Here is a 15,600-nt window from a genome sequence, read left to right on the forward strand (position 1 = left end):
CAGTTTATTGGTTATTTAAAATAAGCATGTAAACTATCCAATTTACAGATTAATCAATAAAAATAAAAAACTTTACAATTTGCACAATACCAAAATATACACAGTTATACAGACTCATAGCATCAATAAGTATTCTGGGACATTTGCTTTGCACAAATAGCAGATATACAAGCTCACAACGCAACACATTGTGAGCTTAGAGTTTTGGTGAAATGATTTAGTGTAGAGCTAAAACAGAAGGGAACTATAGTATAGAGCCCCTGGGAATCATGGTCGAAGAAAGCTTTGAATCTAATAATAGTCTGAAAATGACAGACACTAGTTAGATTACATCTGAGAGGAAAAAACACAAATGCATATAAATCAACATTATGTCAACAATAAATTCAAAAGCATTAAATGTATAGCAGATCTACAAGCCCTCATTTCAAGCTTTAGGTCTGCTATACTTTTGATGCTTTTGTGTGACACCGTAGTGTGATCAAGTAGGGCGCTAATTTACAAAAAAACACAAAAAGTTAAAATATGGAGATGAGAGGTTTCTGCCTGACAGCAATGGTAGAAGTCACTTATTCCTCCTGTAGTAGAAGCTGTTTACTGTATGTATACTGTACAGGGCTGGACAGACAGACAGCGCTCCACTCCTTTGTCTCCTATACTGAGTGTTGTGCTGCCGGGGGACTGTGGCAGTGACAACGTCCCCTGAGAGCGTTGGGAGGAGAGCGCTTTATCACAGTGTCGACCACCCTCCACCAAAACCCATGGTCATTCTCTCCAGACTTCCTCCCCGGAAATGTAGGTTGCCTTGATGTTGAGGTCTTCATCGACCAAAACAAGGTCTGTGAAGGGTAGACATTTGTATACTCACTGCGAAACCCGGTCAACTTAACTTAACTCTTATTTTAGATCAACCAATAAACTGCTTATTATCACAATAGAATAATCAGCTAATGATCAATTGTTGTTTGTATTAATTGTGCCAACGTGTCCTGAGCTTGTATAGAACGGTTATTTTAGCTATTTTTCAAAATCTTTGAAAGTATAACATTTTTAAAGGGATATTTCACATTCAGAAATGTTTGGGTCATTTCATACTTCTGTGAACACCCCGGACAGTTTGTAAGTTGCTTGATTCAGTATTTAATTTAGATAATTTATATTCATTTTAGCCGCCCCCCTTCGCATACAACCCCATTGTAACTTCAAACTCCATTTAAACCATATTAGATTAATTGAAAACACCCTTCCTTGGTTCTGGTGACTCATACTGCCCTCCTAATATGTGAGAGGGGCCAGTGTTACTTTATTCATTTATTTATTTACATTTTATTTTAAATAAATGAAAAAAGTAGCCTAAAAAACACTGCCTGTTGTGCCATGTAAAATCCCTGTAGTGAATGGTTACCTGCGTCTGTGCCGTAGTTGAGGGTTCCCTTCCGATCGCTGATGCCCAGTAGCTGAGCAGGGTGAAGAGAGGCTGCTTCCAGAGCATACTCTATACTGCAGCCTGTCAGTGTACACACACACACACACACACACACACATATTTTTGGGGGTTTTGCCTTTAATGACAGATTAACAGTAGTTTGACAGGAAAGGGGGAGTGAGATGGGGGGGAAGACACGCAGCAAAGGTCGTCGGGAACGGGACTCGAACCTGCGACACGCTGTCAGGCTGGATTACCAGCCTAGGTTGAGGTAGAATGAGTGGAGCAGAGGCAGCAAGGTTGGACATTGAGGGGTTAGAAATCATCCCGGTCGCGTGGTTCATGTAACGCGTGTGTCACTGTGAACGCCGTAGACTACAATGCGCCATTGGACTGGCCCCATTAAGTGAACGGAGTTGGCGTAACTCGGGAAAGTGGTGACGATTTTTACGTAGGCTGGTGGTCTTGCGCAAGAATGTGTTCTTTCATAGAAATGGGTATTGTACTGTAAATATGACAGTTGCATGGATGCAAAGTAGTGCGTGATGTCTGGACAGGCATGTCTGTTGGTGTTGTGCATGGTGAGATGTGTGCAAACGGTGTGGTTTGGTAGGAGAAGGCGGACAAAGGATGGGGTGTTGCGCTGGCTATTAGTGTGGCAGGATGTTTTGAAGATCTTTCTTTTTTTTATTATCAATCACAACGTTGAAAAAGACAGCTTCTGGTGCAAGTCAATTCAACGGAAGCCTATACACAGCACACCTTAGGTTGTTGCCAGGCTTTTCTCCTCGAGAGATGAGAAAAGGCTGGGAGCGAGGTTAGTGTTGCACACTGAAAATAGCCAATCTACATCTACAAGCTCACAAAGCGTCGCAATGGGACGCTATTTTTGGCTAGCTATTTGCAGTGCGTGACACAGCGTGAAACCAAGTGTAACTCGGGCATAATATGTCCATTATGGAACCAAAAGTAAACAGCACGAGGTACAGTCAGACATGTAGTCTAAAAAGAATAACGCAAAAAGGTTCAGGGGACTTCTTTACATTGTGGTTCTATGTATTCAATTCATATCAACAAATACATACACTATTATTGTAGGACTCACCCGAAGTTTGTTTGAAGTGTCTCACACACATATCCATGGTGGCTATACTTCCACTGAGTGTCGTGGTACCTACAATGGGACAGCATATTCAGCATCCAGAATTCCAGATACAGTAGTGCTCAGTAAACCCACTGAATGAAACATTAGTCTCCTGTATCCATTTCATTTGGTAACCGAGCTGGTGAGATTACAGTCAGTGGTGCCAGACAGTACAACAACCGTTTTAGGATAATACAAATAAATAAATTATAATTTCTCAATAAACTAGTAACTTCTGTTAGAGCTATCGGATAACACACGTCTCTTGATTTTGAGGTTGAACCACATTCAAATAAGCATATATGATTCTTCAACTATTTTCAGATTTCAATACAATTACAATCTACGTTTTTAAATTCTGTCAATGACCTAATAGTTATCTTTAGGCTAACTGTAATGGCTCTTGACATACGCAGCCACCAACCAACACAGTGACAAATGTCCAGTGGTGAAAGAAAATTAATTAAACACTCAATGATGACAGTTTTGGGACCTGCTACGTAGGCGTGGAGCCCCTGTATCTCCAGGACCTGCTGTCCCAGCGTGTGACGTCCAGGTGGAAGACCCATGGCTGTGATGGCATCTGTCACCAATACCAGACCTGAAGCACAAACCCCGAAAACCCACATTCATTTATTCATGTAGTACTACAGTAAACTCCTAATCCTTTTATCCATTTGTCCCTCGTTCCCAACACGTTTTTCTTTGGACAATAATGTACTTCTCCCAATTTCGTCTCCCAATAAAGTTGTTGTGCTGATTCTCTGATTCCCGGAGTATTTCAGACCCTTGTCCCTGTCATACATTTGGCCCTCAGGAGAGCACAGACAAGCACATATCTCCTCCAGTAAAAGCTACTTATTTTCACCTGCACTCAGTAAAGTCCTTTATGAAGTTTATTTGCCTCTCAGAGCAATGTGACGGGCATGTTTCAGCGCACCACCTTCATCAGCGTTGATGAAGGCGGTGCGCTGAAATGTGTCCGATGTATTGCTCAGCTAAAGATAGACAATCAAATTAAAACATTTAATTAAAACACTTTCAAAAGTTAAGAAATGAATACATCAACAGAGAATGTTACCGGGTAGCTTTCTGGTCTAGAGGGTCGGGTAGCGCATGGAACTTGCGCTGGATAATATTGGTTCACAGATCATTTTTTGAGCCGAATGGGAATGAAAATAAAAGCCTGGGTACCGAGGCTAGTTCAGAGATAAAGCCATGCATCAGTTTACTATACTTTGAGGCCACGCCATTTTTCAGTTCATTCCAAAGCTGGGAGTTCAGAATAGAGTAAAAAAGAAAATAATAATACTGACCACTAGGGTGCGCTCTGTGGGCGATGCGCAGTGCGGCCGGGTTGGTGTGGATTCCGTCAGCGATCATGCCGTAGTACACCGTCCTGCCAGCAGGGATCCGGTCACTGGTTAGCAGACCCACTATACCTGGGTCACGATGATGGAACTGCATGATGACACCATGACAACAAACGTGTCAAAGAAAGAAGGTGCGCTTCCTCTGGAAACTGCCAGAGGAAAACTAAACCAACAAAGTGGAAAAAGCAGCACTCCAAAATAAAAGATGGAAGTTATCTTTTTTATTGAGAAGTTTTGGCAGTAGCCTTCTTCAGAGCAGATTAAAAACCAATAACGTGTCATCAGCAAGCCCACCGCCACAACAAATCTGACGTCCAACTACTGTAGCATTGATTCTCAAATGTTTTATTTCGAGGACCCCCCCCCTCCAGTTTGATATTGTCTCACATGTCCAAAACGTTACTTTTCAGGATTTCAATTTCAAACGCATCAAAAGTAGCAGATCGACAAGCTCACAACTTTTTTATGAGCTTTGCGGCGCTTTTCGAGTGTGTATCTTATACTTTTGATGCTTTTGGTGACAAAGTAGGGCGTTAATTTACGGGAAAAAAGTTAAGAATATGGAGATAGGAGGTTTCTGCCCGACAACAGCGATATGCATTAGGCCACGGATCCCGATATGATCGGTCTACTCTACATTAATTGTATTTGATTTCAGACACACAGCCTTGTAGATGTGACTCACGGAATTCATGGCGTTGAAGAGATGCGTGATCGAGGAGGCTCCATTATTAACAGCATCCTCTGCTTGGGACAGGTTGGCCACCGAGTGTCCTACACAGTATAGTACAGTACAGTATGAATGACGAAGCAAACATCAAGCAGGGTGTGAGCATCACAGTGGAACTAAGCAGCAGGCACACCATATCCACCTGGGTTGAATGGGTTCAGATCGTGTCAGGTTGGAAGATGCAGATGTGTATATAAACCATCATAAAAAATTAAGAACGGAAACCAGTTCTAGAACAAAAGTTATTTTGGTGGAAAAGGGGCCTGAGAGAATACCTAAGGCAATGTTCACACAGATTTAGTTGATTATATATGATCAATTAGAAAAAGGAATTGTGTTGATTTGTTGACATACAATAATATTACTACTACAAATAATAATAATAATTAAACGAAAAAAGTGCTTCTCAATCTCGATTATTCCATTAATTGAAAAGGCAATCGTTAGAATAATCGCAAAGAAAATAATAGATAGTTGCAGCCCTAGATTAAAGCTTCAGGTTGAAGCTTTAGGCTTACTTTGCCTACATGTAAATACATGATTTTGGGGTGGCTGACATAGCACCTGTAGATGCAGATAGGCCAGAATAGAGCGTATGCGCATGGATAAAGTGAGTGGCAAATCGAGTGGCAAACTGAGTTTAACGTTGTTTAATGCAATCAGATAGGACTTTTCTGTTTGGATGTATGGGCTGTCAAGGCCAGAAAGTAGTTTTTTGCCACTCAGTAGGCGTTACCGCATAACTTATGGCTATGATGATGATGTCACGCGCATACCCTGTATTATTTCATAACCGTCTAATCGCAATTATTTTAGATAATCACAATCGTTTCCATGAATCCATGTTGAAAAATGTTGATCTACAAGCTTACAACACATCATGAAAGTGATGTGTTACTTGTAAGCTTGTAGATCAACTATTTCCACACATTTGTAAAAAAGAACAAATATATATATATTTATAATATTATTAAACGTGTCAGTGATTTCATATCTGCCCTGTGCAATTTGTGATTACAAAGCCTAAAAAGCAAACAGAAATACAATGAAATCATTAATTGCAATTATTTGTGCGACAATTAATCTTCAACTTAAATGTTGTAACGGCGACAGCCCACAGCCCTAGACGCAGCTAAAGGAGGCTCACCAAGGGACACGGTGATGCCTCTCTGGCTCAGCTCCCTCACCACCGCCTGGCTGCCCGGCAGCTCGGGGGCCAGCGTCACCATGGCCACGTTGTCCAGGCTGCCGTAGGTCTCCAGCAGGTCACTGACGCCTCCGCCTGCTCCTCCACCTTCTCCTCCGGACTGGAAGGACCGCAGGTACTTCTCCGGGTGGGCTCCCTTCTTCTCCCTGCTGATGAACGGACCCTCCAGGTGAAGGCCTACACAGGGAAGCAGAGAGATGATGAAAATTATTTTTTTAATTAGTACCAATGCGGTCAACTAGTGAATTTACTAGTCGACTTGTTGAATAGTCGACTAGTTCAAAGCCCTAATCTATACAGCTGTAAAAGAAGAATATTACCTAGAATCCCAGCTCCTTCCATTCCTCCATTTTGAACTTTGACCTGAGGTATGACCTAGGATTTAATTAAATAAAACCAAAATCAACAATTTAAAATCTTTTCAGAAGTAAGGAAAGTAGTCGATCAACACATATCGCATAGTGACACGTTGTGACCTTGTAGATCGGGTATCTTCACAAATCCATCCATCCATCCATCTTCAACCGCTTATCCATAGTCGGGTCGCGGGGGCAACAGCTCCACCAGAGAGCTCCACACATTCCTCTCCAGAGCAACATTAGTAAATTCCTCCTGGGCGATCCTGAGGCTTTCCAAAGCCAGTGAGTCGATGTAATCCCTCCATCTGCGCCTTGGTCTGCCCGTGGTCCTCCCAGTGGGACGTGCATCGAGGACCTCCCTAGGGAGACGGCGAAGAAGAAGCGGCTCTACTCCGAGTCTCTCTCGCGTGACTGAACTTCTCACCCTATCTCTAATGGAGATGCCAGCCACCCATCGGAGAAAACTCATTTCAGCCGCTTGTATTCTTTCGGTCATGACCCACAACACCATAGGTCACAAATCGCAGACGACAAAGTACATACATACAGTAGGGCTTAAGTGGTTAAATTGAATAATTACTCAGTGGTGTGTAAAGTAACTAAATACATGAATACTTTGAGATAGGTTTACTTTCTTCTTCAGTATTTCCAATTTTCAATGCTTCTACTCCACTACATCTCAGAGGCAAATATTGTACTTTTACTCCACTACAATTATTTGAAAACTTTAGTTACTAGTTACTTCAGATTTATAATACTAACCTTACATTAACCACTTCATTTGAAAATACCCAATCTACGAGCTCAAAATGCATGCGACGCTTTGTGAGCTTGTTGATCAGCAATTTTCCACAGATTTTTGAATACATTTTGAACTCGTGAGTCGTGATTTGGGACATTCTGCACAATGAGTACTTTTACTTTTGGTAAAAGGTCATTTTGATTTCAGTTCTGTTGTACTTTTACTCAAACACATTTTGAATATGGGACTTGTACTATACTATTGATACTTTTACTTACGTAAAAAAGAATTCAGTACTTTTTCCATCGCTGCAACTAATAATAGACTTACTAAAACAGTCTAGTGGCGTGGTGAAGTTGTACCTTGTGGTAGACGGCAGAAGGAGAGGTGACCAGCGTGGGACAGAAGGACGTGACACCGTGCTCCAGGATCTTCTTGGCCACAAGGGCCACCCCGGCGCTCACGTCATCGGTAGCCTGAGAGAAGTCAACGCCATACCCTCCTAGGACGACACGTGGCAGAATCCAAGTGTCATACTTGTGTCAATGTTTAATGTGTAACAACTCTTCCCAGTCTACTAGGTCTAGGACATGCAAATAGATACCATATATATATATATCTATCTATCTATCTATCTATCTATCTATCTATCTATATATATTATTTTTTTCTTCATTTAATTATTATTTTTTTCATAAATTAATGCCCTACTTTATCATACAAGAGTGTCACACAAAAGTAGTTAAAGTAGCATGTCTATAAGCTCACAGTTTTTTTGTGTGAATAATAACTATGTGGTGGTTGCAATGTACTGTATATCCTGTGGTCAGTTAGGACACCTACTGGTTGACAAGAGCTACTGCATCATAGTCAAAACCCAGCCTTTTAGCATCTGCTGTCCCCTGGGTGAATGTTATGTTATTACAGTTTTAAGGTAGTTTCCTGCATTGAATTTAGACTCTAGGTTCTCAATTTTGTTATCATTTATCCCTGTTGATGGTTGAGCACCTCTTGTAACCCCATTCTGGGTGATTTCTTTGTTTTTAACTTGCACTTACAGTTGATTCAGTTCATTATGGATGAGAGCCTATGGCTACTATGACCTAAAGCCTAAAGCCTGTGACGTCATTAAAACTTTACGTTATTCTAGTTGCATGCAGGTGTCACTGTGACATGTGAGCTTGTAGATCTGCTATTTTTGGTGTGTGAAGTCCATCTGTATACAGTAAACAGAAACTAGACTTTGCACAGGTACTGAGGAAGTACTGTGGAAAGTCTGGTGACAGAGCATTAACTCAACCAACAGAAGCAGGATTCAACCAACAAATGCCACCAAATGGACCCGTAACCTCATTCCATTACCGTTGATCTGGACATCCAGGAAGCCCGGGGCGATGATGCAGCCGCCACAGTCGACACGCCGGTCAGCAGAACCCTGTTCATCAAAGAACAGCTTCGCTGGGTCCAGAATCCTACCCTCGCGCACCCAGAGGTCCTCTCTACAACACACACACACACACACACACACACACACACACACACACACCTGGTTCTCAACCTGTGGGTTTGGACCCCCAGGGGGATGCTGCATAAAAAGTAATCAACAAACTATACTATAAAAACTGGTCAAACATTGGCCAAATTGTCAAATAATATAAGAACGAGGCCTCTTTCCCCCTCTTTTGTGATTTGGAGTTGCTCCTCACCTGGTTGAAGGTCTAGGGACAGGGTGGGGCAGTGTCGTTTTGTTTGCTTGGTTAAAGGTGGGCCTGTAAGACCTCTGGGACTTTAACAGTGACTCAAAAGGTTTGAGTGCTGGGCTTATTTCCCGTCCAAAGTCCCAACTGAGAAGTCTTTTGCTTTCACTTTCATCATGAATTCACCTATAAGTAAATATATATGTGACAGACATACTGTAGGGCCGTCCAAAACCCAAGAATGATAACTACACTACATGGTTAACTATAATATCGTTAACGCTCTGTAAACATGTTGAACAATGAGATGGATATTTTCACTGGCTGTCAGACAGTGTATCTATCGTTTGTCAAATCGCCCTAAAAGTCATCTCAGCGATATTGATCAACACTGTCGTTATAGTTGTGGTGTGGAGTGACTCTTCATAGTAATAATTATAATTATAATACACATTTTTATAATAATTTTGATGTACCATTCGTCGTACGTCGAACATTTTCACTCATAATGGCTCGCCCAAAATAGGCACACTGGGTTTTAAGAAAGGTATTTGCATCAGAGCTATTTCACTGTTCAGTTCCTCAGTCCCTATCTCTCTCTCTCTCTCTCTCTCTCTCTCTCTCTATGTGTGTGTGTGACTGTGTGTGCGTGCGTGTCTGTGTGCTATACCTTTGCAGCTTGTGGTCTCTCAGTATCTGGCAGTTGACAAACTGGGTGATCGGAGCATCAGACACAGACTTATTGGATGGCATCTTTCGGCGGAATGGGACCAATAGTTCACCTTCTCCCTCAGAACGGAAGTAGATCCGCTCAGTGTGGTGGGATGGTCCGCTTGCTTCAGGTGTTAAAAGTCAGATGAAAATGAAATAATCTATTTTAGGCATTTAGCAGACGCTGTTATACAGAGCGACTTACAAGCATTAGATTGAAGCAAACAGAGTAAGAAAGAATATGCACAATATCCACTATAACACTGCTATGGAATAGATATTGACCTATGAATGCCATAAAATATGCGGTAATGAATTGACCAAGCATAGATAATCCCCATATAGGAAGATGATATCTTATCACATTAAGGTGCAGTTCTTGACTTTGACCCCATATTTAAATAAGATTAAATCGCATGGAGTCGGAGACTATGGGCTCCATTTTCGTCACCGCTAAACCCCTTATCCCTAAACTTTCTTTTTTTTTTACTATTTTGCTAAACATTCTTGAAAAGTAAAAATGGCCTACAAGCTCACAACATGTCAATGTAGACTGGCTAGTTCAACTATTAAAAAATGTTTTTCAAAATAGTAAAAAAAAAGTTTAGGGATAAGGGGTTTAGCGGTGACGAAAATGGAGCCCTGCGGGTCAAACTAATTATTTTGTAACATTGCTTAATTACTTTTAACCACATTAAACCTGGCATCTCTTATTTTATTGGGCACAAAAAAACAAATACCGGATATTTACATTTTTATTCTCAACAATAGCTAAAATAGCAGATCTACAAGCTCAGAAGACAATGTGATGCAACGCATTGTGAGCTTGTAGATCGGCAATTTCCTCTGTGTCGCACAACTAAGTAAGTATTCTATAAAATAAATACAGTCCGTGTGCACACACAAAGTTCTGCCAAAGTAAGATTTCTACATGTAAGGTAGAATATCAAAGCAAATTTAATTTACCCAGGTCTAATTAAAATGCTATACAGGTTAGTGATTTGCCGATACAAATCATACAATCATACAACCATGTGAATAGTCTGAAGTATTATTCTAGACAAGTTTGTCTGAAATGGTTCTAAATAAAAAACTTTATTTAATAATATATTGTTGTCTAAATAACCGTTAAGAAAATAAGACTATTTGCAAAAGGAAAATGTGATATGCAATTATTTTTGATAAGTAAACACATTATTTGTTCAAGTTTAAACTTGATGATGATAATAATAAATTATAATAAGGAAAAAGAAAATGTGGGTCAACACTTGGATCAATTTACCCCTAACCTGGGGCAAGTTGAGCCACAGGACAGGACCACTTATTTTTAGAAGTCATATTTTTATGTCCCTTTTTCATGGATGCTTAGTGCTTACTCATACTTTCATTAAAGTAGACATCCTGAAATGAAGGGTAGATGTTTATATTTTATCTCAGGACAACTTCTGTGTGTGTCTCAAGTAATCTACCTACCCCGTTCACCCCCATGCGGGGACACAGAGTCCATCTACACATTCCAAAGTCTTCATCGAGGTGCGGCATAACTTTAAGTCATAACTTAAAAAGACACATTTGCAGATGCAGATGTAGCCATGGTTCAGTTCACTGACATGACGCTCGTACGATCACGAGCTGATTATCATGACAGTCATGTTTCAGGGCTAATGCAGATGCAGATATATTTGATTTGATGATCAAAGTGACAAAGTCGCTATTATCAGGTAAACATGACAGTTGAGTACTTACCCCATAAACGATCAGCTCCGAAATAAATTAAACGGAATAGATAGTGTCACGTGACAGACCGGAGCTAGTCAGCTGGTCAAACCAAAACACGAGGAAGAAAGTGTCAAATGAGACTTATTAATACAAAGACAAATTCCAGTTCTGACTTCAAAATAAAAGCTTAGAACTTTACCGGTAATCTTTCTTCATTTTTTTTTACCTGTATTAAGATGCTCCCCAGGGGAGCTTTTATTTTATAAAAATGTTTGGACCGGTATTAAAGGTAGTTTAAGTGATTTTCGTTGGTTAAAAATAATTGTTAAAAAGTTATATATTATACCAGTGCAGTGAGTGCACGTTTTGATTGTTTGAAATCAAGGCTAATCTTTATGCAGCTGTACTCTTATCTTTTTCTTTTGGTCAATGCTATGTAGTCTACTGACCTCCAGTTAGTCAGAGGATACATTACAGTGAGGACACATACATTTTTTTTTAAACCAATCAGTCAATATTTTATTTATATATAGCACAATTCATACAAGTGCAGTACAATGTGCTTCATACAATATATGTTAAAGCAAAATAGAAGACAAAGACATTAAAAACTACCTAAAGAAAATTAAACTAGAGAAAGGCAGAAACCTATAGCAAAAGCAGTGGAAAAAGAATGTCCACAGATTCAGAGACCCAGGCTCTTAATCCAGAGAGTGCAAGGTCAACATGAGGTAATACATCAAATGCATATAGAAATCGTAATCTAGGTAAACTGAATCTATCATCAGTCTATCATAAAAAAACAGTAATATTAAAAAGAAAATCTGTACATTGAAACTACTGTATACAAACTATAGAGAGAGCACATGATCCATGTTTAAAAGTGAGGAGGGCTTTGGTCTCTTTCAGCTCAAAAACATCCAAAAGATACATCTGGTGAGATAGACAGACAGGCAGGCAGGCAGGCAGGCAGGCAGGCAGACAGACAGACAGACAGACAGACCTCAGTGGTTCTCAATCTTTTCAGGCCGTGACCAAAATAATCATATTTGAACTGGGGACCCTCCAACCTGACAGACAGACAGACAGACAGACAGACAGACAGACAGACCTTCGAAATATAACAAAAATTGGCAAGTTCTTTTAACTGAGGTTTAAGTCTCTTGGAGCATTGTGGTGCATTTATGCTCTTCAGTCTTTCGGCCTTTTTCTTTTCCTATGGCCCGTATTAATTGGGATCTGAATGTTGGAATGAGTTTATTGAAGTCCAGAGGCACGGCTGCATGGTAGCTGACTCGGTTTCCATTAGTACCTCGCTGTCTGAGGTGGTTTGCAAACCTTAGCTGGCATCTTCAAGTTCTCTCTGGGTTTCTTGGATGGAGGTAGTTCAGTGTGGTCTTCTAATTGTCCTGATTTCAGTTTTTGGCTGTCTGTTACCATGTTGTTTGTTCTTCCTCGTGAGTTCCTTCAATACGTCTCTTGATTTAGCAGCCACCTTTTCTGGAGGTGTCTTTCCTTGTATCTATCACCCTGTGCTCATACTGTGCACAAATGTATTAGCCTATAAATCATTGTGTTTGAACTTTGAACACAAAATGCATTTGTAGAACGCACATGCTCCACACACAATCATTCTACAGCTGTGGCCCCCGACCTAACCTAGTTTAATAATGCTATAGGCTATATTTTGATTGGGGTTCCCCAGGGGTCTGTACTTGGTCCCCTCCAATTTAATCCTTCTTCACCGAAAAATGTTTTTCCAGCCAATTTCCATTCAATGTTGCCTATTATGACATGCCCAGGGATGAAGTGTTTAGGAAATGTTAGTTCCATGGCACCAAAGGTAAGGAAACTTTCACAGGCTTCCTGGCATCCAGTGTTCCATTTTTCTGGGAGGAATTGGCACAAACTATTGCAGTGAACGGCTATAATGAGAAAGTGTAACATTAAATTGTGTATAAATGTGTATAACCCTGTTATACACACACGCGCACGCTCTCTCGCTCGCGCTCGCGCGCGCGCGCGCACACACACACACACACACACACACACACACACACACACACACACACACACACACACACACACACACACACACACACACAGAGAGAGCACTTGTCTACTGCAGGGAAATACAATATTTCCACCCTCCAACTCCAAGTACAGAGGAAGGGACGGAGCAATGAAAGGAAAATGGAACTTATGAGAATATTAATGTGTCCAGTCAGCATTTGCAATGTGCCACCACAGGCACAGCAGCGCAAATGGGAAGCAGCACAATAGACTTTAATTGAAAAGTCAGCTCCAGTCAAGTCCCACTGGTGTGATGGCACACACACACACACACACACACACACACCCCTCTGGTAAGCATGGGGCAGTTGCAGTGTGAGAAATACAATGCAGTAATGCACAATTGCACATGTCAAAATCACAAAAGACGAAGTTTCCTGAGGTCAGCTGTTGAGGAATAGCAGCAAAACAAAACCATTTGCACACTCTCAGAGTTAAATGAGAGGACATTTAAAAGATATTCAACTTAAATCCCACTGTTCTGATGCAAGTTGATGAATAATATTAATATGGTGTGATTGTAGGCAATATTTTGTTGCAAAGTATGCCAGACATGTGAAAAACGTTTTACATTTTCACAGAGACATACACAGAATATATTATAGTTTTTTACATATATATAGACAAACAAAATATCCAGAGAAAATAAGCAAACATATTTATTTACAAGCTCACAACTGTTGAGCTTGTAGACAAAGACATTTGGGTGTAGAGGGGAGAAAAGGGAGTGGGCCTAGTATAGGTCCAGGGACGGACCCTAGTCAACTAAAAAATATAAGTTTAAACTTTAAATACAACACTCACCTTATCCAATTAAAGTTGTCTCTCTTTAAAGCACAACTCAAGTCTGTTTCTATTCTTGTACTCACTGTTCTGTTCTGGCAGATTTCAGTGACGTTTAATGTTCTTTGCTATTGTTTTAACTGCTTGCTTGTTTTATTGCTTCTTCTTCTTCTTCTTCTTCTTCTATAATATTATTATTATTAGTGTGGTTGCCCAAAGACTATAGTTATTTTCACACTTTATTCTTCTTCTGGAGTAACCTACCTAACTTCCTAACTGTGAAAAAATTTAATTACTTTTCAAGAGAGTCAAGAGAGTCAAGGATATATCCCCTCCGACTTACTTATTTATGCATGATCACAGGGGTAACGTGCACATTGTAATTGGCTGACAATATTAGTGGGAGCCTAGGGGCCTATATGTAAGCGACTGCTAATATTAAATTATTAGGGGTCAAGCACGAAGGGCTTATTGTTTTCATATAGATTCTGCCATTTTTCGCAGTTTTGGCAGTTCTGTGCTGTCATTTTCCACGAAATTCAGCAATATGGTAGAGGGTGGGAAGCGCTCAAGAACTGAAGCTCACAGTCATTCGTCAAAGGACCTCTGACAATTAGATCTCCCAATGAATGAATTATATGATCTGCTCTATGCACTTTAGTTTACTTAAAAGAAACGAAAGGGTGCGTGCAAAGTTTCACAGCAGTGGAGCTTTTAGACCTTTCCACCCTGCAGCCTGTGGAGAAAGAAAGATCATATGGGTTAAAAATATACAGCCTCTATTGGAAAACTATAGATTAACGAATGTAACTAACTAAAAAGATTAAAATAGAACCCTCCTTGCTATTCTGAAGGGAAAGGAAAACACAAGCAGTGGTTAATGAGCAGTAATTCGTTTATTATAGCCATGCAGTGTATGGCGTTCACACATGGATCTCGTCAGTGTACAGTAACATAATATTAATCTGTCAAACATACGTTATTCCTTTCAAAATTCCTGTGCATGCATGTTGATTTTGTCTCTGTGTCCTGAAAATGTATACCAAAAAGGTCAATGCTCGCCAAGTTGCAAAAGGAATACAGTATGCCCATATAATCGTTTGCCTGTTTCAGATGAATCCTAACTTTTCTGAAAAATGCATGTTGCTGTATCAGTGGCGCTCAAACCTTTCATGTCAGTCAAGGACCTCCAAAATTATGTATTTGATCTGATCTGTTATTTTTGAAAACACAGATGCTTTCCCGGTTCGCAAAATCTCCATGAATTCCACTGAAAATATGTATTTATTTTGGTTTGCTTGGGTGAGAACTTGAGTGAGGAGACTTCTAGCACCTATGAGGGCCTAACTGCTAATTAAGTATTAAGTATTTCTACGCTAGGTGCGAGGAGTGGAAGGCCATTACCTCACATGTTTGTGAAGACCTAAGGCACCCATATTTAGTCACTGATCTCAACATTTGTTGGCCTTGGCAACCCACCACCTACATGTGTATGTAGTATGTGCACATTTACATGCACACTCGAGGAGTGGAGTAGGACCGCAGTCTTTTACTATTCCAAGGCACTAACGCGATTCTCTACCTTTCTTTATTCATTCCTGTGATTCTGTTCATTTAACGCTCATGCTCATACTCA

General features: G+C 40.4%; 1 protein-coding gene across 1 annotated transcript; it reads right to left on the reverse strand.

Moving 5' to 3' along the window:
- On the reverse strand, positions 1 to 11,179 carry amdhd2 (amidohydrolase domain containing 2). The gene is made up of 12 exons (XM_080776161.1): positions 11,136 to 11,179; positions 9,349 to 9,514; positions 8,344 to 8,480; positions 7,344 to 7,483; positions 6,201 to 6,255; positions 5,821 to 6,057; positions 4,629 to 4,717; positions 3,887 to 4,031; positions 3,064 to 3,171; positions 2,532 to 2,600; positions 1,406 to 1,507; positions 1 to 839 (listed from the first exon to the last, which is right to left on the reverse strand). The coding sequence occupies exons 2-12, from the start codon at positions 9,429 to 9,431 to the stop codon at positions 766 to 768; spliced, it is 1,239 nt and encodes a 412-aa protein (XP_080632287.1). The 5' UTR covers positions 9,432 to 9,514; positions 11,136 to 11,179; the 3' UTR covers positions 1 to 765.
- Positions 11,180 to 15,600: the final 4,421 nt, after the last annotated feature.

This window comes from Protomyctophum bolini (assembly GCF_963924005.1).
Source record: "Protomyctophum bolini genome assembly, chromosome: 11".
Taxonomy (NCBI): Eukaryota; Metazoa; Chordata; class Actinopteri; order Myctophiformes; family Myctophidae; genus Protomyctophum; species Protomyctophum bolini.

What these genes read in the sequence shown, in the direction of transcription:
- amdhd2 (XM_080776161.1), bottom strand. Translation starts at nt 9,431, where the DNA reads ATGCCATCCAATAAGTCTGTGTCTGATGCTCCGATCACCCAGTTTGTC. An exon ending in AGAGACCACAAGCTGCAAAG is followed by an intron (nt 8,481 to 9,348) that starts GTATAGCACACA and finishes TGTGTGTTGTAG; the next exon opens with AGAGGACCTCTGGGTGCGCG. An exon ending in AGGCATCACCGTGTCCCTTG is followed by an intron (nt 4,718 to 5,820) that starts GTGAGCCTCCTT and finishes TATACTGTGTAG; the next exon opens with GACACTCGGTGGCCAACCTG.